The sequence below is a fragment of the Elgaria multicarinata genome, chromosome 10 (genome assembly GCF_023053635.1).
Source record: "Elgaria multicarinata webbii isolate HBS135686 ecotype San Diego chromosome 10, rElgMul1.1.pri, whole genome shotgun sequence".
Classification (NCBI taxonomy): Eukaryota; Metazoa; Chordata; class Lepidosauria; order Squamata; family Anguidae; genus Elgaria; species Elgaria multicarinata.
In genome coordinates, this window is record NC_086180.1 from 46,774,043 (window position 1) to 46,789,461 (window position 15,419).

Below are 15,419 nucleotides of genomic sequence, written 5' to 3' on the forward strand. Positions count from 1 at the left end.
TCATTCTTTACAGTATGATCCTATACATGTCAACTCAAAAGTAAGCCCCACTGAGTTCAATGTGTCTTACTCCCAAGTGTCTATGGGACTCCAACCTTAGTTAGCTCATAAATCTAGTAGGAATGGGATGGACCCTGCCAAGGAATGTATCACTAATAGAGATATCCAAGGGTGATAATATTGTCTATCCCCAACAACCCTCAGTAGGTCACAGAATTTCCCAGCCTCCCGCAAGAGACATACAGCCAAGGAGAGAAACAGATCCCAAGCAACCTTTCATTGAACTGGCTGTTGGTGGGACTCCTTCCAGATTGGAAACAAACATGGGTGCAACCTAGATGGAGTGGACACTGGTGGCTCCCATGTCAGTAGGGTGCTCAATCTGCTCCACGTTTCAGCTAGAACTTGTATAGCTCCTTTAGCGATCTGACTGATTCTGTCTGAAACTCGGAACAGATTCACCATCCCACTGACATTGGAGTGGCCACTCTCTGCTGCCTAGACGACTGCCTTCTTAAAAGTAATATCTGTATCTCCCCCCCCCCTTTCTTTTTCTTTTTTGGAAGTACAGATTATAATGTACTTTCCAGTCTTGAAAGTAAAATGAGGCGAAACCACAGGGCTGTGAAAGTGTTACACCTGAACAGGGCATGTAAACACATGTAAAGGGCAAGGGCTGTACACGCTGGCATGACCCCAACATCTCAGCACTTCTGTCTCCACCCCCTCAGCCTCCACCGTACCCACATTGAGCAGGAAGATCTGGAAGGGGCTTCTATTCATATTTGCTTGAATGCAAGTAGAACCCGGCATGCTTTTGAGAACCCTGATAAAGCAGAGTCCCCAGTTGGGTGAAGAGTTTTATTCATGTTCAAGTGAACACAAGTAGATCCCCACGTCAAACATTGCTGCTCAAGATAGGAAGTTCAGGAATAGTTAGGGTGAAGCGGGGAACATTGGGAGCAGAACCAGCATGTGCAGCTTCGTGCCCCTTATGTGTGTTTAAATATCCTATGCAGGCATAGTGCCTAAGCAAGGTTCTTATGCCAAATGAAAAGCCTTGAAAGCACTAATAGTGCACATTTTTCTCCCTCTCTCAAAATACTAGAACCTGGGGTCATCCCATGAAGTTGATTGGTGGGAGATTCGGGACAAATAAAAGGAAGTATTTCTTCACACAGCGCATAGTTAAATTATGGAATTCACTACCGCAAGATGTAGTGATGACCACCAATTTGGATGGTCTTAAGGGATGGTTGGATAAATTCCGGGAGGAGAAGGCTATCAATGGCTACTAGCCCTTATGGTTATGTGCTACCTCCAGTATCCGAGGCAGTAAGCCTATGTGCACCAGTTGCTGGGGAACAACATGGGCGGGAGGGTGCTGTTGCACCATGTCCTGCTGTATTGGTCCCTGGTCGAGATCTAGTTGGCCACTGTGTGAACAGAGTGCTGGACTAGACAGACCCTTAGTCTGATCCAGCATGGCACTTCTTACGTTCTTAATTTTAATGCTATGATCATGTGAGGAAGCCCCCAATCAAAATTTTCTAGAATTCTTTATCAAGGTTACTCCTTGAAAATTTCCAAGTGCTGGCTTCATCTCCCACCTTGATTATGTCCATAGGCTTTGATTCCAATGCTAAATACCCTTTCTGGCTGTCATTCAACAGGCAGCCTTTTTTATCGGGAGGGGAGAGGATACTGTAGAGATTGAGCAGGTCAGGTAGCTGATGAATACTTGGAAGTATAAACTACTGAGATGTTCAAGAACAGCCAACTATGTAGGGATGCTGATATCAGAGGATTTGTTCTTGACAGAGGAGGGACAACTTCACAATAAAATTACGTCGAATGTTCTGTGTTACAGGAGAGCTTTAATGCTTTGTCATGGATCTGCCACTGAAATGCAGTGCTATTAATTAGGAAGCAGATGTTTCTGCAGTCAATCATGTGTATTATATTTGTTTTATTTATGATTTCTAGGGGAAAGTACTTTTACAAAACAAATATTGCCGACTTCATTTGGATTGTTTAGTCTGTTGGTGTGTGGATTTAGGTGAATTTTACACCTTTAATCCACTATTAGTATCTAATTACCAGGGGGTTGCTTTGTTTGACCTTGGCTTTGTGCTCCTGTTGCCTCGGCGATTAGGGTGGTCTCCAAATGACATACCTGAAAGGCCAGACCTCCCATTGCAGAGTTCCTAGTTAGCTATTTAATATGTGGCAGAGGGTAATATATCTAGCTGGAATAAGACGGTTGGGTGGGAATACACTGTGCTAATGAGATCATGTACCGTGGAATAAATGTGAAATTAGATTGATAAAAATAGAAAGGTAAGAAAGATTTTGTAAGATAGTTATTAAACGGTACTACAGGATTTTATAAGGTTTCTATTTTCAATGTTTTGATATGTGTGCAAGATTACACTGAAAGCATTCTAAACCCATTTAGGGCACAATCCCAGTATCAGAGGCAGGAAGCCTATATACACCAGCTGCTGGGGACCATAGGTGGGAGGGTGCTATTGCACTGTGTCCTGCTTGTGGGTCCCTGGTTGACAACTGGTTAACAGCTGGTTGGCCACTGTGTGAACATGGCTGGACTATGTAGCCCCTTAGTCTGATCCAGCAGGGCTCTTATGTTCTACGCATGTTTAAACAGAAAAAAGTCTGACAATTCCCAGCATTCCACAGGCAGCATAGCTAGCTGGCTGGGGAATGCTGGGAGTTGCAGGACTTTTTTCTGTCTAAAGATGCATAGGATTGCAGCCTTCATATAGCTTTCAAGTGATTAGGCTTGATTAAAAGCATGCCTCAGAAAATTAATTGATATGACCAGTGCCACGTAGCTCTGTCTGCACTGCATCACTTCAGTACTGTTCCCCTCATGCAATTGCAGCACTTTAAATGTATGGAGATATTCCAGCCAGTCTGCACAGGATTCCTTCATTACTTATATGCAGCTTTGTTACTTGTGAGTCAATCAGATCAGAGATAGACGCAGTGATTCCTGGCAAGGGATTTCCTCCAAGGGGCAGTGTTTAGAGCCTAAGCCCTCAACCCCTGGAGGAACCCCAAGAGGTGGCCCAAACTGGATCGGAGTGTCCCAGCAGGCCAGATTAGGTCTGCAGGCTGGAGGGCCTGCACTTCCATACTGCAGTAACAAGGCCATCCTATGTATCATCTTCTTTGCTACATACATAGGAGCCCAGAGGCAGGACAAGATGTTGAGTGTGATGTTGAGGGTGGGGCTCGTCAGTACCATACAGTCCTACACCCCACTCATGTGTTGATTCAACAGGTGGCCATTTCTTCTAAAGGGGTCTTCTAAATCCGGAGATTCCAGAGATTCCATATAGCCCCTGTTGATAGAGCCATCTCCCCATGAATGTGGTTAGTGCTTTTTTAAAGGCATCTAAGCCTTAATTCTACCACCCTTCAGCACAGCTTCCAGGAGGGTTAACAGCAATAAAATACATATATAGCATAACTGTTTTAACAAATTCAGTTAAGCTATTGGCAGTACATGTAATAAAAAGCTGTCAGCAAACAGCAGTTGACCGGGGAACCCACCCAAGGGGATCACGTGATCCCCTTGAATTCAAAATGTACCTAAATCCTCCAACCCATTTGTAGTTCTGGAAGCCCAAAATGAATGTTTCAACATATATAGTTTAACTTTTAAAATGATGACTGATGAGCTGATTTGCCTGTCTATATGCAGCAAACTTTTCCATGTTAAAACTCTTTGAATTCTTCAGCCCAAATAGTGTAACTTTGTAACAATTCTGGAGGAGGGTTTTTTTAAAAATCACCTCTCAATCCATCCACAGTACATTTCCCTCCCCTCCCCTCCCTTTCCTGCCCTCTTTCTAATGCTGGCGATTAAGGATCTCTCTGTGTACTTCACTTTATAAGGCAAAAAATACCCATTCCATTTATATTTTGCTCTCTGTTTTCTAGTGCGTGCAAGCGGCTGACTTCTCCGCTGTTGTAAAGAATGTAATACATAATTGAGCAGCTTCAGCCCCGTAAGCTAGTTCTTTCCCGATTCATCCGTCAAAGTGCTATGCAAGTGGCCCCCTAAATTGATAAATTCCCACAGTGCCTGTTGACCCAGCTGCCAAGGCCTCACGAAGCAGGTGCTGTTTTCATGACCACCCTGACAGTAATACAAACTGTTTAGCAGTTGCATTGACCTCACAGCTATTAACACTGATACAGACTCCACTGGGGACTAGTTTTCAAATATGACAGAATTTCTTAAAGACTAGAGGTCATGAACAAGTATACCATATAAGAATAAATTTGATATGCTGCTGAGTTTTAAAAAAATCTGAAAGTAGGGAAGGTTCTTTTTCTTCCTACCCACATCATTCCCTTTGCAGTAAATCAAGTAATGAGCACTTGGCGTGCCTCCCAGTGCTAAACCAAATGTATTGAAAAATCATACCTGAAGGGGTGCTGCATTTATTCTGAGAAAAGTAGTCACTTATCATGATATATGATATATTCAGTCAGTGATTTGGTCGAAGGTGAAATGAACTGGAAAATGTTTGCATTACTATACTTTGAGAGTGGAAAGGCTGGGTGTTTTTTTCCCTGTATTCCCACTCCGCCACTGCCACATCACATCTGGATAAAGATAATTTTAAGTGAGATTCCTGCTGCTGTCAGAGGAACGAGTTGATGTTTTATAAGGCCCCCTTTATTGTAGGATTGTGTATTTTTCAACATGAGCCTTTGAGTGCAAGTGTATGTGTGCGTGCGTAAAGCTCAATGTAAAAAAAAGAAAAAAGTTTTCAGCTTGATACTAGCCAGTTTAATAGGATTCACCTAACATTGTAACTAGGGATGCCAGAGAAATCCGTTTGGGGGGTGGATGGGTGGGGTTCCCTGGGTTTTCATAGGCTCAGAACTCTGGACTTTGTTTCAATTCTCACTGTGTTGCCCGACTCAGTCTGCAGTGAGTTGTGCCAGTTTACAGATTTTCTGGGATTTTTGTGCATTTGAGAGGGGGTGGTCTGCAATTTGTGCAAATCTCAGCTGAATTTGCGCAAAATACAGCGTAATTTGTACAAATGTGGCCATAATTTACATAAATTGCTTAGGAATTTGTGCAAATTGCAGGATCTCTCCCCCTCCCTTCAAAAAATGTGCAAAAAGTTCCTGGAGTTCAGGGAACAGCTCAGCTCACAGGTCACACAGCGAGTACATGCCGCAGAACTCAGTTGAGCCAAAAAAGAACTGGGTTTCCCAGCGACAGACATCTGTAATTCTAAGACAAAAAAAGATACAAACATACTCACCTCTTTTATAATACAAGATCGCATTTCATCATCATGTAACTTCGTTCGTTATGACTGAGACAGACAATCATAGACCCTTTTGATGGCTCCCCAAGCCCAGTTTGAGGGTATTTGCAAAGGAGAATTGGCAAATGGAATAGGGGTGTTCAAACTTGATGCATGTTACTTTAAAAGTTTTGTTTGAAACTACTTCAGGGTTTTTAAAAAATTAAAACCAAGCACGGGAGAGTGGGGGTGCTCTGGATTGGAATCATCATTCAGAGAGCAGAAGTTTAACTTGCCTCCCCTGCCATGATTCTAAAATATATCATGGTCCCCTGCATGGCAAAAAGCAATATATAAAAAAGTCCCCCACTGCTTCTCTTTGCTAGATTCTTTCCCAAAGCAAGAAGCCTTTTGTTTGCTCCTTTTTAAAAGAGCATCACAATGCTGTTGTACACTTTAGTGTGCATCACACAACTGGACCCTGAAATACAGACTTACTCATACAGCAATCCTATTTGACTCATGGCTGAGCAGGGGATTTTATCTAGGACTCCAAACACTACAGGATGATACAAAGCCTTATGAGGAGAGACTGAAAGAACTGGGCATGTTTAGCCTGGAGAAGATAAGATTGAGGGAAGACATGATAGCACTCTTCAAATACTTAAAAGGTTGTCACACAGAGGAGGGCCAGGATCTCTTCTCGATCCTCCCAGAGTGCAGGACACGGAATAACGGGCTCAAGTTACAGGAAGCCAGATTCCATCTGGACATCAGGAAAAACTTCCTGACTGTTAGAGCAGTACGACAATGGAATCAGTTACCTAGGGAGGTTGTGGGCTCTCCCACACTAGAGGCCTTCAAGAGGCAACTGGACAACCATCTGTCAGGGATGCTTTAGGGTGGATTCCTGCACTGAGCAGGGAGTTGGACTCGATGGCCTTGTAGGCCCCTTCCAGCTCTGCTATTCTATGATTCTATGAGGCCATATTTGTGTGTCTGTATTAATATTTGGGGAGGACAGGGACATTTGGGGGAATGAAAAAAAGGGTCTACTTATATTTTCTGGAATGAGCGAAGTCTGGGAGTCAATTCCATGCAGAGAAGGAGCAAACTAGAGGAGGGTGCTAAACTCTTCCCCTGGTATCTTCTCCTTTCCCCTGTCCCACCTACCCATCCCACCACCACCTTTCCCACTAGCTACATTTCTCTCAATAAGTCATATTTCTGGGCTTAGAACTCAGCCAAAAGAAAAGAAAGGGAAGGGACTTTTAGGGAGAAAAGTGGAAGCAGAGGAAGAGTTCAACATCCAATAGTTCAGCATGAAACCCCATGCAGGTGTACATCTGCACAGAGGTATATGCATATCTTCACAGTGACCAAAATTTTAGAGCTGTAGCTCAGTGATAGAGCACCTGCTTTGCATGCAGAAGGTCCAAGGTTCAGTCCCTGACATCTGCAGGTAGGGCAGGAAAAGCTCCTGCCTGAAACCCTGGGGAGCCGCTGCCAGTACTGGGCTAGAGGGACCAAGGGTCTAAGGCAGCTTCCTATGTAATAGAGGGCTGTCACCATCACATCAGTTTAGATCCTATGTTTGGAGATTATATTTCAAACTTAGTTGCTGAATAATAATTATTTGGCAGGGCATGTCTCTGGATCCCATGAAAGTGGTTTATTTACCTGACTTGCATATGATTCCATGTTCACTTCTGAAGCGAGTGGCCCAAATTGCCTCCAACTTGACCCAAAGTAGCTAAAAGTATATTTTGTGAGCTCATGGATTAATACAGTAGTAGAAAATTTCAGATAATTCAGAACCTGACAGTTCATTATCCATAGATTGTGGTATACTATGATAAGACCAGAAGCTCTGTTTAATGCATTACATAACATTCAGGAAAATGCACCCATACCACCCCATACCCAATCTGGTCTCTCCAGAGTGCAAAAGGCACCACCCTGCCCACCAACAAGGCTAGGGGCAGGAAACTGTCTGCATCATGCTCTTTGTGGCATACTCTAAACGTGTGTTTATAATGCTACTTATCAAAATTGGCTTTCTGAGACAGACGGATAAGATATCGATAGCACTGTTATCAGATATAATGGGTGATACTGGAGTGTTTGGGCTGGCATTTAAGGAAGGATAACAACTTCATTCTTTAGCACACTAAGAGTGCAATCCTATGCATTCATTCATTACGATTATGTCCTGCCCTTTTTCCTCTTGCAAGGAAAGCAAGGCAGCTTACATGGTCCTCCTCCTCTCCATTTTATCTTCACAACAACCTTGTGAGGTAGGTTAGGATGAGTGTTAGTAATTCAGAATTAAGTCCCATTCAGTTCAGTGGAATTTACTCCTAGGTAGGTGTGTATAGGATTGCAGTCCTGAAAGCCCATTCTTACTATGACAGAGAAATGTTCGAGTTGGCATAAGAGTTCTCTAAATATTTGAAAGAGTGTGACAGCTGTACTGACAAGAGAGTGCACCTTAGGGCTTCCTTGAAAACATTGTTGCTGGCTATGGCTATGATGTTTCCTGAATAGCATGCTGTTCTGAAACAGTGGAATTCATTTCATCATCATGAAAACTGTTAAAAATTTCTGTAAGATACCATTTCTCACACTTCATTAAAAATATCTCTTCCTGCTGCATGGGCCATTTTAAACAGCTTTCTTCTTGAGGAAAAAATGGATTCAGCCTATGTGTAAACAATTTCTCTCTGACCCTGACTTTTAAATATGTATGTTGGCTGTATATTTTTCTACAGGCCCTTAGTCCCAGAAGAATGCAAAAGAACAGCTCTTCCTGCCCAGATATTGACATCTGAATGCTCAAGGCATTGTCGAAATGGGCACTGCACTCCCACCGGAAAATGTTGCTGTAATCAAGGCTGGGAAGGCGAGTTCTGCAGAATTGGTTAGTACTCAGTTCAAGGCATCTGTGAAAATGGCAAGCCTCTAGCAACTTCTGACGATTGTTTTTAAATACCTAACTATTTTAAATGCCCCCTTTACTGACACTTCTAAAAGTAAATAATGAATGCATTAAAAGGGAAAGACCATAGAGAAAGAGACTAGGACATACAGCCCTGGTTTATGAATTCAGAATTTGCATCAGTTTTGCCATGTGTGCATTTGATAAACAGTGTAGAAAGGATTCTGGATGTTGCTCATATGCAGTCTCAATGGGACCCTGGGAGTGAGGCACACTTGGGGACCACCACCATTACCATACATTTGCTATCATTGAAATAAGGGGTGGGCAGAAAGCAGATCTCCAAAAGTTTAGGACTTTAACCCCAGCATTCCTGACAGTTGTCCACACTGATAGGAACTGCCGGGAGTTGGAAGTTCAAAACATCTGGAGGTCTACCAACTGCCTACCTTGACCTAAATGCTTTTCCAAGCAGAAACTTCCAGTCAAGTTTCCCTGCGCATGCAAGGAGTCAGGCTGCAAATCTAAAACTGTTGGTTACCAGAAAATAGAGGTGGGAAGAATTTGGAAAGGGATACAGGTGATATGAAGAGAATCCATGAGGGAGGAAAAGCCTTGAAGCATACAGCTGTAGCATCCTTGGAAAACGTTTCATTGCCAGATTTTTTAACCTCATTTTAAGAAGGAACTTATGACGATGGTTGGAATTCCTTGCAGCTCAAGAAATCTTTCTCCAGAAGAAGAAAGACAATTGTAGAGCACATCCAGCATGATATTTAATGAGCTGAAAACCACAGAAAACCCATCCCTATATTAGTGACAAACTACAATATATTTCAATAATCCATTCCAAAACTTCTTAAGGGCTACTTTCCATTCTGAAAAATATAAAAAGGCAAATGGCTGCTTTAAAAACAACAAAACAAGAACAATAATATGATAGAGACGTAGTTTCCACTTTGTGCAAATTACTCTACTTTTAATCATAAGGAACATCCTTTAATTAGAATTTTTATTTGTACAGCAAAATGTGATCCAGCCTGTCGACATGGAGGCGTCTGCATACGACCAAATAAATGCTTGTGTAAAAAAGGATACCTTGGTCTTCAATGTGAACAAGTGGATAGAAACATCCGAAGAGTGACAAGGGCAGGTATTCTTGATCAGATCATTGACATGACATCCTATTTGCTGGATCTAACCAGCTACATTGTATAGTTTCTGGGACTATTTGGATACTACATTTTCAATGGGCATTTATTTTTGAATCTTCTCTTTTCTTTTCTTTTCTTTTAAAAAAGACTGTTATCCTGCTTTGAAATTCCAGTGATTCCATTTGGTTTGTAGATCTGTCTTTTACATTTTCAGAGAAGCAGAAAGGTACAATTCACGCACAAACATCTGGTTGCATAACTAGTGGAATACTAAAATTTTATTTCCTCGTGTGAAATAGTTTACACAGAAATTCCACTGTTTGCCACAAAGAATTTTTCAATAGTCACTATGACTTCTTTGATGTCCCACCACTTTTATGTCTATAACTTTTTAACTATAGCAATCGGAAAGGAGTTTTGAAACTGTTCGATATTATTCAAATTTAATTTTAAGTATTGTTAAGGTGTAACAAATGGCAAGTGGATTCAGATGATCAATTGCCATCCAGTTGATGTATAATAAACATAATGTCATTTTTTCTCCCATTAAAAGCTATTCTATGAATGGGATGAAAAAGCTATTGTAGTAAGTTCTAGTAGCCATTGGAAGCTTAAAATGAGCAAATATCATATTAAAATTGAAGTTACCATGTGAAAAACCTGGCCATGTGAATCCATCTTCCCATTATAAAATAATTTTTCAGAACTCCTTAATGCATTCTTATATAGGCAACTCATTGTAAGATTGTAATCTACACCTATCAATGTAACAGAATGTTATGCACTTAACTATTTTATCTGAAATAGATGCAAAAATCTGGCTGTCGTAGCTCAATTTCCTGACTGTTTCAAGTTCTTAATAATTAAATTATATCTGCATATTTTAAAACCAGTCATTCTAGAAGGTCTGCTTTTTATTGAATATCTTATTTAACAATGGGCACTGGGTTTGTGTTACATATTTATATTATTTTATTTTATTTTATTATAATATAGACATCACCTAGATGAACAGCTTTGCCATGTCCTGTAAAATACTAAAGTTACATTTTTCTCCAAATTAATTGGAATGACGGGGAGTGAAAGAGCAAACGCACTCTTTAATGTGTTGTGGACCTAATGTAGAAATGTATCCTTGTGTCAACCTTTGTTCATAACCATCGGAGAGGCAGCACCAACCAACCAGTCATTGTAAATGTTGATAGAATTCTTTCCACTATATCAGGACTGGCCCGTTTATATGTTTATTAGAAGCTATTACAGAACTCACACTGAATGGAACATCACTGGATGGGAGCTCAATTTAGCTAAAGTCTTGCCTGTGTAAGAGGATACTTGTACAAATCATTAAAATTATGACTATTGCTAAATATGGTTTAAAATGTAAATGTTTCTTGGAGAGTTAACAGAATACTGTTTCCTTTTTGTAAATGTATCAATAAATTTGGTGTACATGCTGTATTCAGAATTGTTAAAGTATGAATTAATATTTGAATTTCTAGGATCATCCTCCGAATTTAAAATGTTTATTCCTGCAATGCTTTGTGACCTGGTCTGTGTGTTCATATTTGCAGTGTATATCAATTTCTTTTTGTGCTATTGTTTTTACAGAGAAGTCTTCCCACACAGAGAAGTCTTCCCTTCGTTCCACAGTTCATCAGACACCTGTTCCTATACCAACAGTGTGCAATGTTTTAAGCAATGTAGCCTGACACTTTAACCAAACATTCCCAGACTACTTGAACATGGTCTCTGAAGGCGAGGGAATGCCTATAAAGCGAATTCTTCCGTCACTAAATGAAATCAAGCAATTTCGTAAAGTTTAGCACAGCTATAATTTGTGAGCAAAATGTGAGAGGTAGCCTGAGCTTGTCCAAGCATCTCTGTTTAAGAGACAGCAGAAGGAAACAGGGTCTACACTTGCATCCTCGTATGATTACTCTTGGGTTTCAAGTGACCTCCTGACAAATGGAAATGGGTTGAGAAATCTTGGTCGAGTGCTTAGTGAACAATAGTCTGCATTAAAAAGTGCATGCATAATTTTGCACAATGTAGATCCAACTGACACTCTATTCAGAAAAAGTTCAGGATTAAATGAGCATGGAGACCAAATTACCCTCTTACCCCAGAAAAGGGTGGTCTCTTCCAGTCATACTAGCACATCATTGGCTAAGCAGTGTGACAAATCTTGCAATGAACCCTGCAATAGCCTGCATCTGTAGGTTAATAGCAGCCTTTTGTCTCCATTGCTTTCTCCCCATAGTCTTTTTACTGAATCACATCACAAAAAGTTTTACAATTAAAAAAAAAACGTCCTGGCAACCATTTTTGTACATTGACCTTACCATCTAATCTTCTCTTATTCGACGTGGGGGTGACATTAACAAAATGTGAACTTCTAGAGAATGAGGCAGCTGTCTAAATCTATCAAATAGTGGCATTTTATTACGCATTACACTGTTCATAGCTCTGCCAGAATAAGAATAAAATTACTGCAACATTTACAAGCAACTCACATTTAGATGCTTCAAATCACTAGTATTTCCCTGCATTTCTGGGAAGCAGGTTGTGGTAGGTTGGGGAGATAACTCCAAGTTCATTAACGTAACTTCATCTGTTTCAAGCAAATATTTCAGACCTTAGTTTTTCAAGCAATTTCAACAATGCAAGGTTTATTGCAGTAACGAGATTCCCAGGCATTGTTCTGTTACAAGATTGAAGTCTTGAAGAGAGTAAATATGTCAAGCACCACACATGCTGATTCATCAAGACCACAGGAATATATAATAACTGAAATCACCAGATCATTTTGTTGGTGATGGAGGTAAAAACTGGTGCCTTAAACAATACTTAAATGCATTGCTAGTCTCACAGACAATTCCATTCTGTGATTGTGAACTGGAGTAACAATCAATACAGCCCAACCTAAGCAATTAAAATGTTGAACTGGGGCAATATGGAAACATGTGAATTACTAGAGATGTATTTCATCCTGTGCAAACAGTATTCTCTACCAGGCTCCTATGATTGCATAATTTAGCAAGAGATTTCCTCAATGGAAATTAATTATTCTCAGTAAAGTCACTGAAAATCTCAGCCATGTATTTATTACCAATTATTGAAAAGGTTGGTGAAAAATTCTTGCCTCTCTCTTTTTTATCTGTCCATTGAGCCTAAGCTTAAAAAGAAGTTTATATTGCAATCCTATGCCCACTTAACTAGGAATACTCCCCACTAAATTCAATAGAACTTATTCCTGACTCTGAGAAGCCATGGTATATAATAATTATATGCAAAATATTTTTAAATTAATTATGTGAGAATGTCTTTGCTAATTAAGCTGAACTCATGAGTTCCTAAAAGTGAAGTTTACAATAAACCATTTCCCCCCCAGTAAAAACTGAGGTCAGTAGAGTAATCAATTAATAGTCTTAAAAAGAGTGTATGGCTTTTGTACTTGCATTCAAGTTTTTCTTTGGTCTGCCTTTCTTGGGCTGCAGTCCTAATGAGATTATTATGAAATCTTGTCTTTGATTCTACAGCAATGCATATTTTGGGATGGAATGTGAAGGACATCCTTCAAGTTTCTATGCTCTCAAGTACCAAAAAAACTCTTGAGTACTCCAAGGAATATGTATCTGTCTACCTTATAAATTGGATGAATTGCAATAATTTATACACCTCATTTTAGCATTGTGAATATGGAAAACACTTTAATCTCCCCTCTCTTAAAAAATATATGACATAATTAAGTAACCATAGTGATCATTAATTAATCTTTGTGACCGTCTGATAGTTTTGTGCACCTGCTGGCCTGCAGTGAAATTATTCTGAGAGCCTGGATATTTAATGGAAATGTTGCATTTGTTGTGGAATTTAGGTGCCATCATTAAGTAATTAGTTATAATAACTAGCCAGCAAATAATATTAGGCCTCTGAACTTCAACACATCCAATTTCAAAGGAATTGCCTGGATGATAAATTCTACCCTCTTAATCTTCATAGATAAATGTTCTCCCCTTATTCAGATTACAAAACAGAATTTGTATCACTAATTTACAAGGACATCTTTTCTGAGAATTAAACCCCACTGTGTTCTTTGGGGCTTACTCTTAGGTAAGTATGGTTGGGACCACAGTCTTAAGGATTGGTCATGCAGTTGGAAGTTGCAGTGATCAGCTGAAGCTGTCAAAACTAAGAAGAATCAATGGAAGTAGAGAAACCCAGACTGTGATGACTTCCAAAATTAAGGACTGAAGTCATGACATCATCAGCTGATTGGCTCAAGCCAATCAGCTGCAGTATCTGTAGTTGTTGGGAGCTGCTGGATCATCCAGGATGGATCACAGAGCATGCAGAGCTCAAGTGTGCCAGGATTTCAGAGCTCAGCTGCCTATGCTGGTGCTGGATGGAATGAGGTCAGATCATTTCATAATAGTGGGACTATGGATCACACTGTAAATCTCCGTGGGCTATTCCAATGTTGGATCATATGCTGGGACACCCTCTACCCCTCCCTGACCAGACTTCACAGTGAAGTGATTGTGTAAACATATGCAAACCAAAATCCTTTCTTCTCCCACCCATACCTGATATCTATACTCTAGGGATACTCAACCTGCAGCCCTCAGTCTAATTTCATGCAGCTCTTCGTTCAGAACTCAAGAGCAATCTGACCCTCCTCTGAAATGAATCTGGGGGGGGGGGGGCAGAGAAGAAAGAGAAATGGGGTGACCCCACCTACTTTTGCCTCTGCCCTGCCCCATGCTGGCATGCAGCCACCCGCAACAGCTTACTCCTGAGGTAAATGGCCCCTTTCCCCATCCCTGCTACAGTGGTATAAGGAGTTCAGTTGTTCTGCATCTCACCATAAGCTAGAAAATGCTATTGTTTTATGTTTCTTCATCATTTGGTCACTGCTCCCTTGTCACGTGCTAAGGAAACAGCCAATAGGCTCATGTGTGGGGAACTTTAGTGGGGAGAAAGACATGCAACAAGTTGGGTGTTCTCACAAATAATCACACTAAAACAGGCCCCCAATTTTCTGGGGTTCAACTCTTTAGAATTCCTGGCATGTTCTGTGAAGGGGAACAAAGAATAATTATGACCCCTTTAAAAACACAATACAGATACAACAGAATACATATTGCTATATGAAATAAGTAGTGCATTAGTTTAGACAGGGGTGGTCTGAACAGATGAAAAAGGTATTCATTCCCACTTCTCAATGGAGTAACAAGCAGTGGCGTAAGTTCATGCAGGTACCGAGTCTGCAATCCTCACTCAGCCAAACTCCCATGTAACCTGGTAGATTGCAGGATTGTATTTGCAAGGAGTAAAGGATTGGTTTAATGGCATTTTTATTATTTAAACATTTACCATTTTTTAAATCCAGCTCTAGCATGAATTTCAGATCACACACATTTATAGAAATCCTTGTTCTATACCTAGCGTGTTGTCATTACACTACTACTGTATTTAGGTGCCATAATGCTACCAGCTAAAACATAGGAGAAATTTGTTTGAACCAAGAAGAAAGTGCCATGTCCAAAATCTTGTTTTTTTGATGCTACACAATAAAATCTACATATTGTTAATTAATGTAGCTTAACATATAACATATTTGTATTTCTCCTGCAACTTTTCATGCATTGTCTACTTGCTTATATACTGACAATAAAAAATTACCTTTTAATGCTTCTATCTACTTCTTAATCCTAAGTGTCTGCTATCTCCTTTCCGATCCAATAAATGCATTTAGAAATTGTTTGTTTATAGAAGAGCTGACTTGAAGGAGAATGAATGAGGCTTCAAAGGTGTTCAGTATGAGTGAAAAGACTGACATACAAATGGATTCTGCCCCATGTTTTTTATACAGAGCCCCATAAATTCAAGCTCCTTTCCTCCACCCACATTAGTACAAACCAGGGCAGCAGCATTCAAAACTCTGGCCATCCTTAAAGACCCCCAGGCACAGGCAGCCCTGTTGTTACATGACATGTAATGAGTATAGCCACAGTAATACAT

At 40.3% G+C, this 15,419-nt stretch overlaps 1 protein-coding gene across 2 annotated transcripts in view; it reads left to right on the top strand.

Annotated features, from left to right (window-relative positions):
• Window positions 1–12,226, top strand: part of HHIP (hedgehog interacting protein) — a 101,515-nt gene extending 89,289 nt beyond the window's left edge. The window contains exons 12-14 of one of the 2 annotated variants that reach the window (XM_063135597.1): window positions 8,072–8,220; window positions 9,263–9,391; window positions 11,004–12,226. In XM_063135597.1, the coding sequence (XP_062991667.1) occupies window positions 8,072–8,220; window positions 9,263–9,391; window positions 11,004–11,104 (379 nt within the window). In that variant the 3' untranslated portion in view covers window positions 11,105–12,226. Of the gene's footprint in view, window positions 1–8,071; window positions 8,221–9,262; window positions 10,979–11,003 lie in introns of those variants that run through there. The other variant, XM_063135598.1, reaches the window with a different exon arrangement.
• Window positions 12,227–15,419: the final 3,193 nt, after the last annotated feature.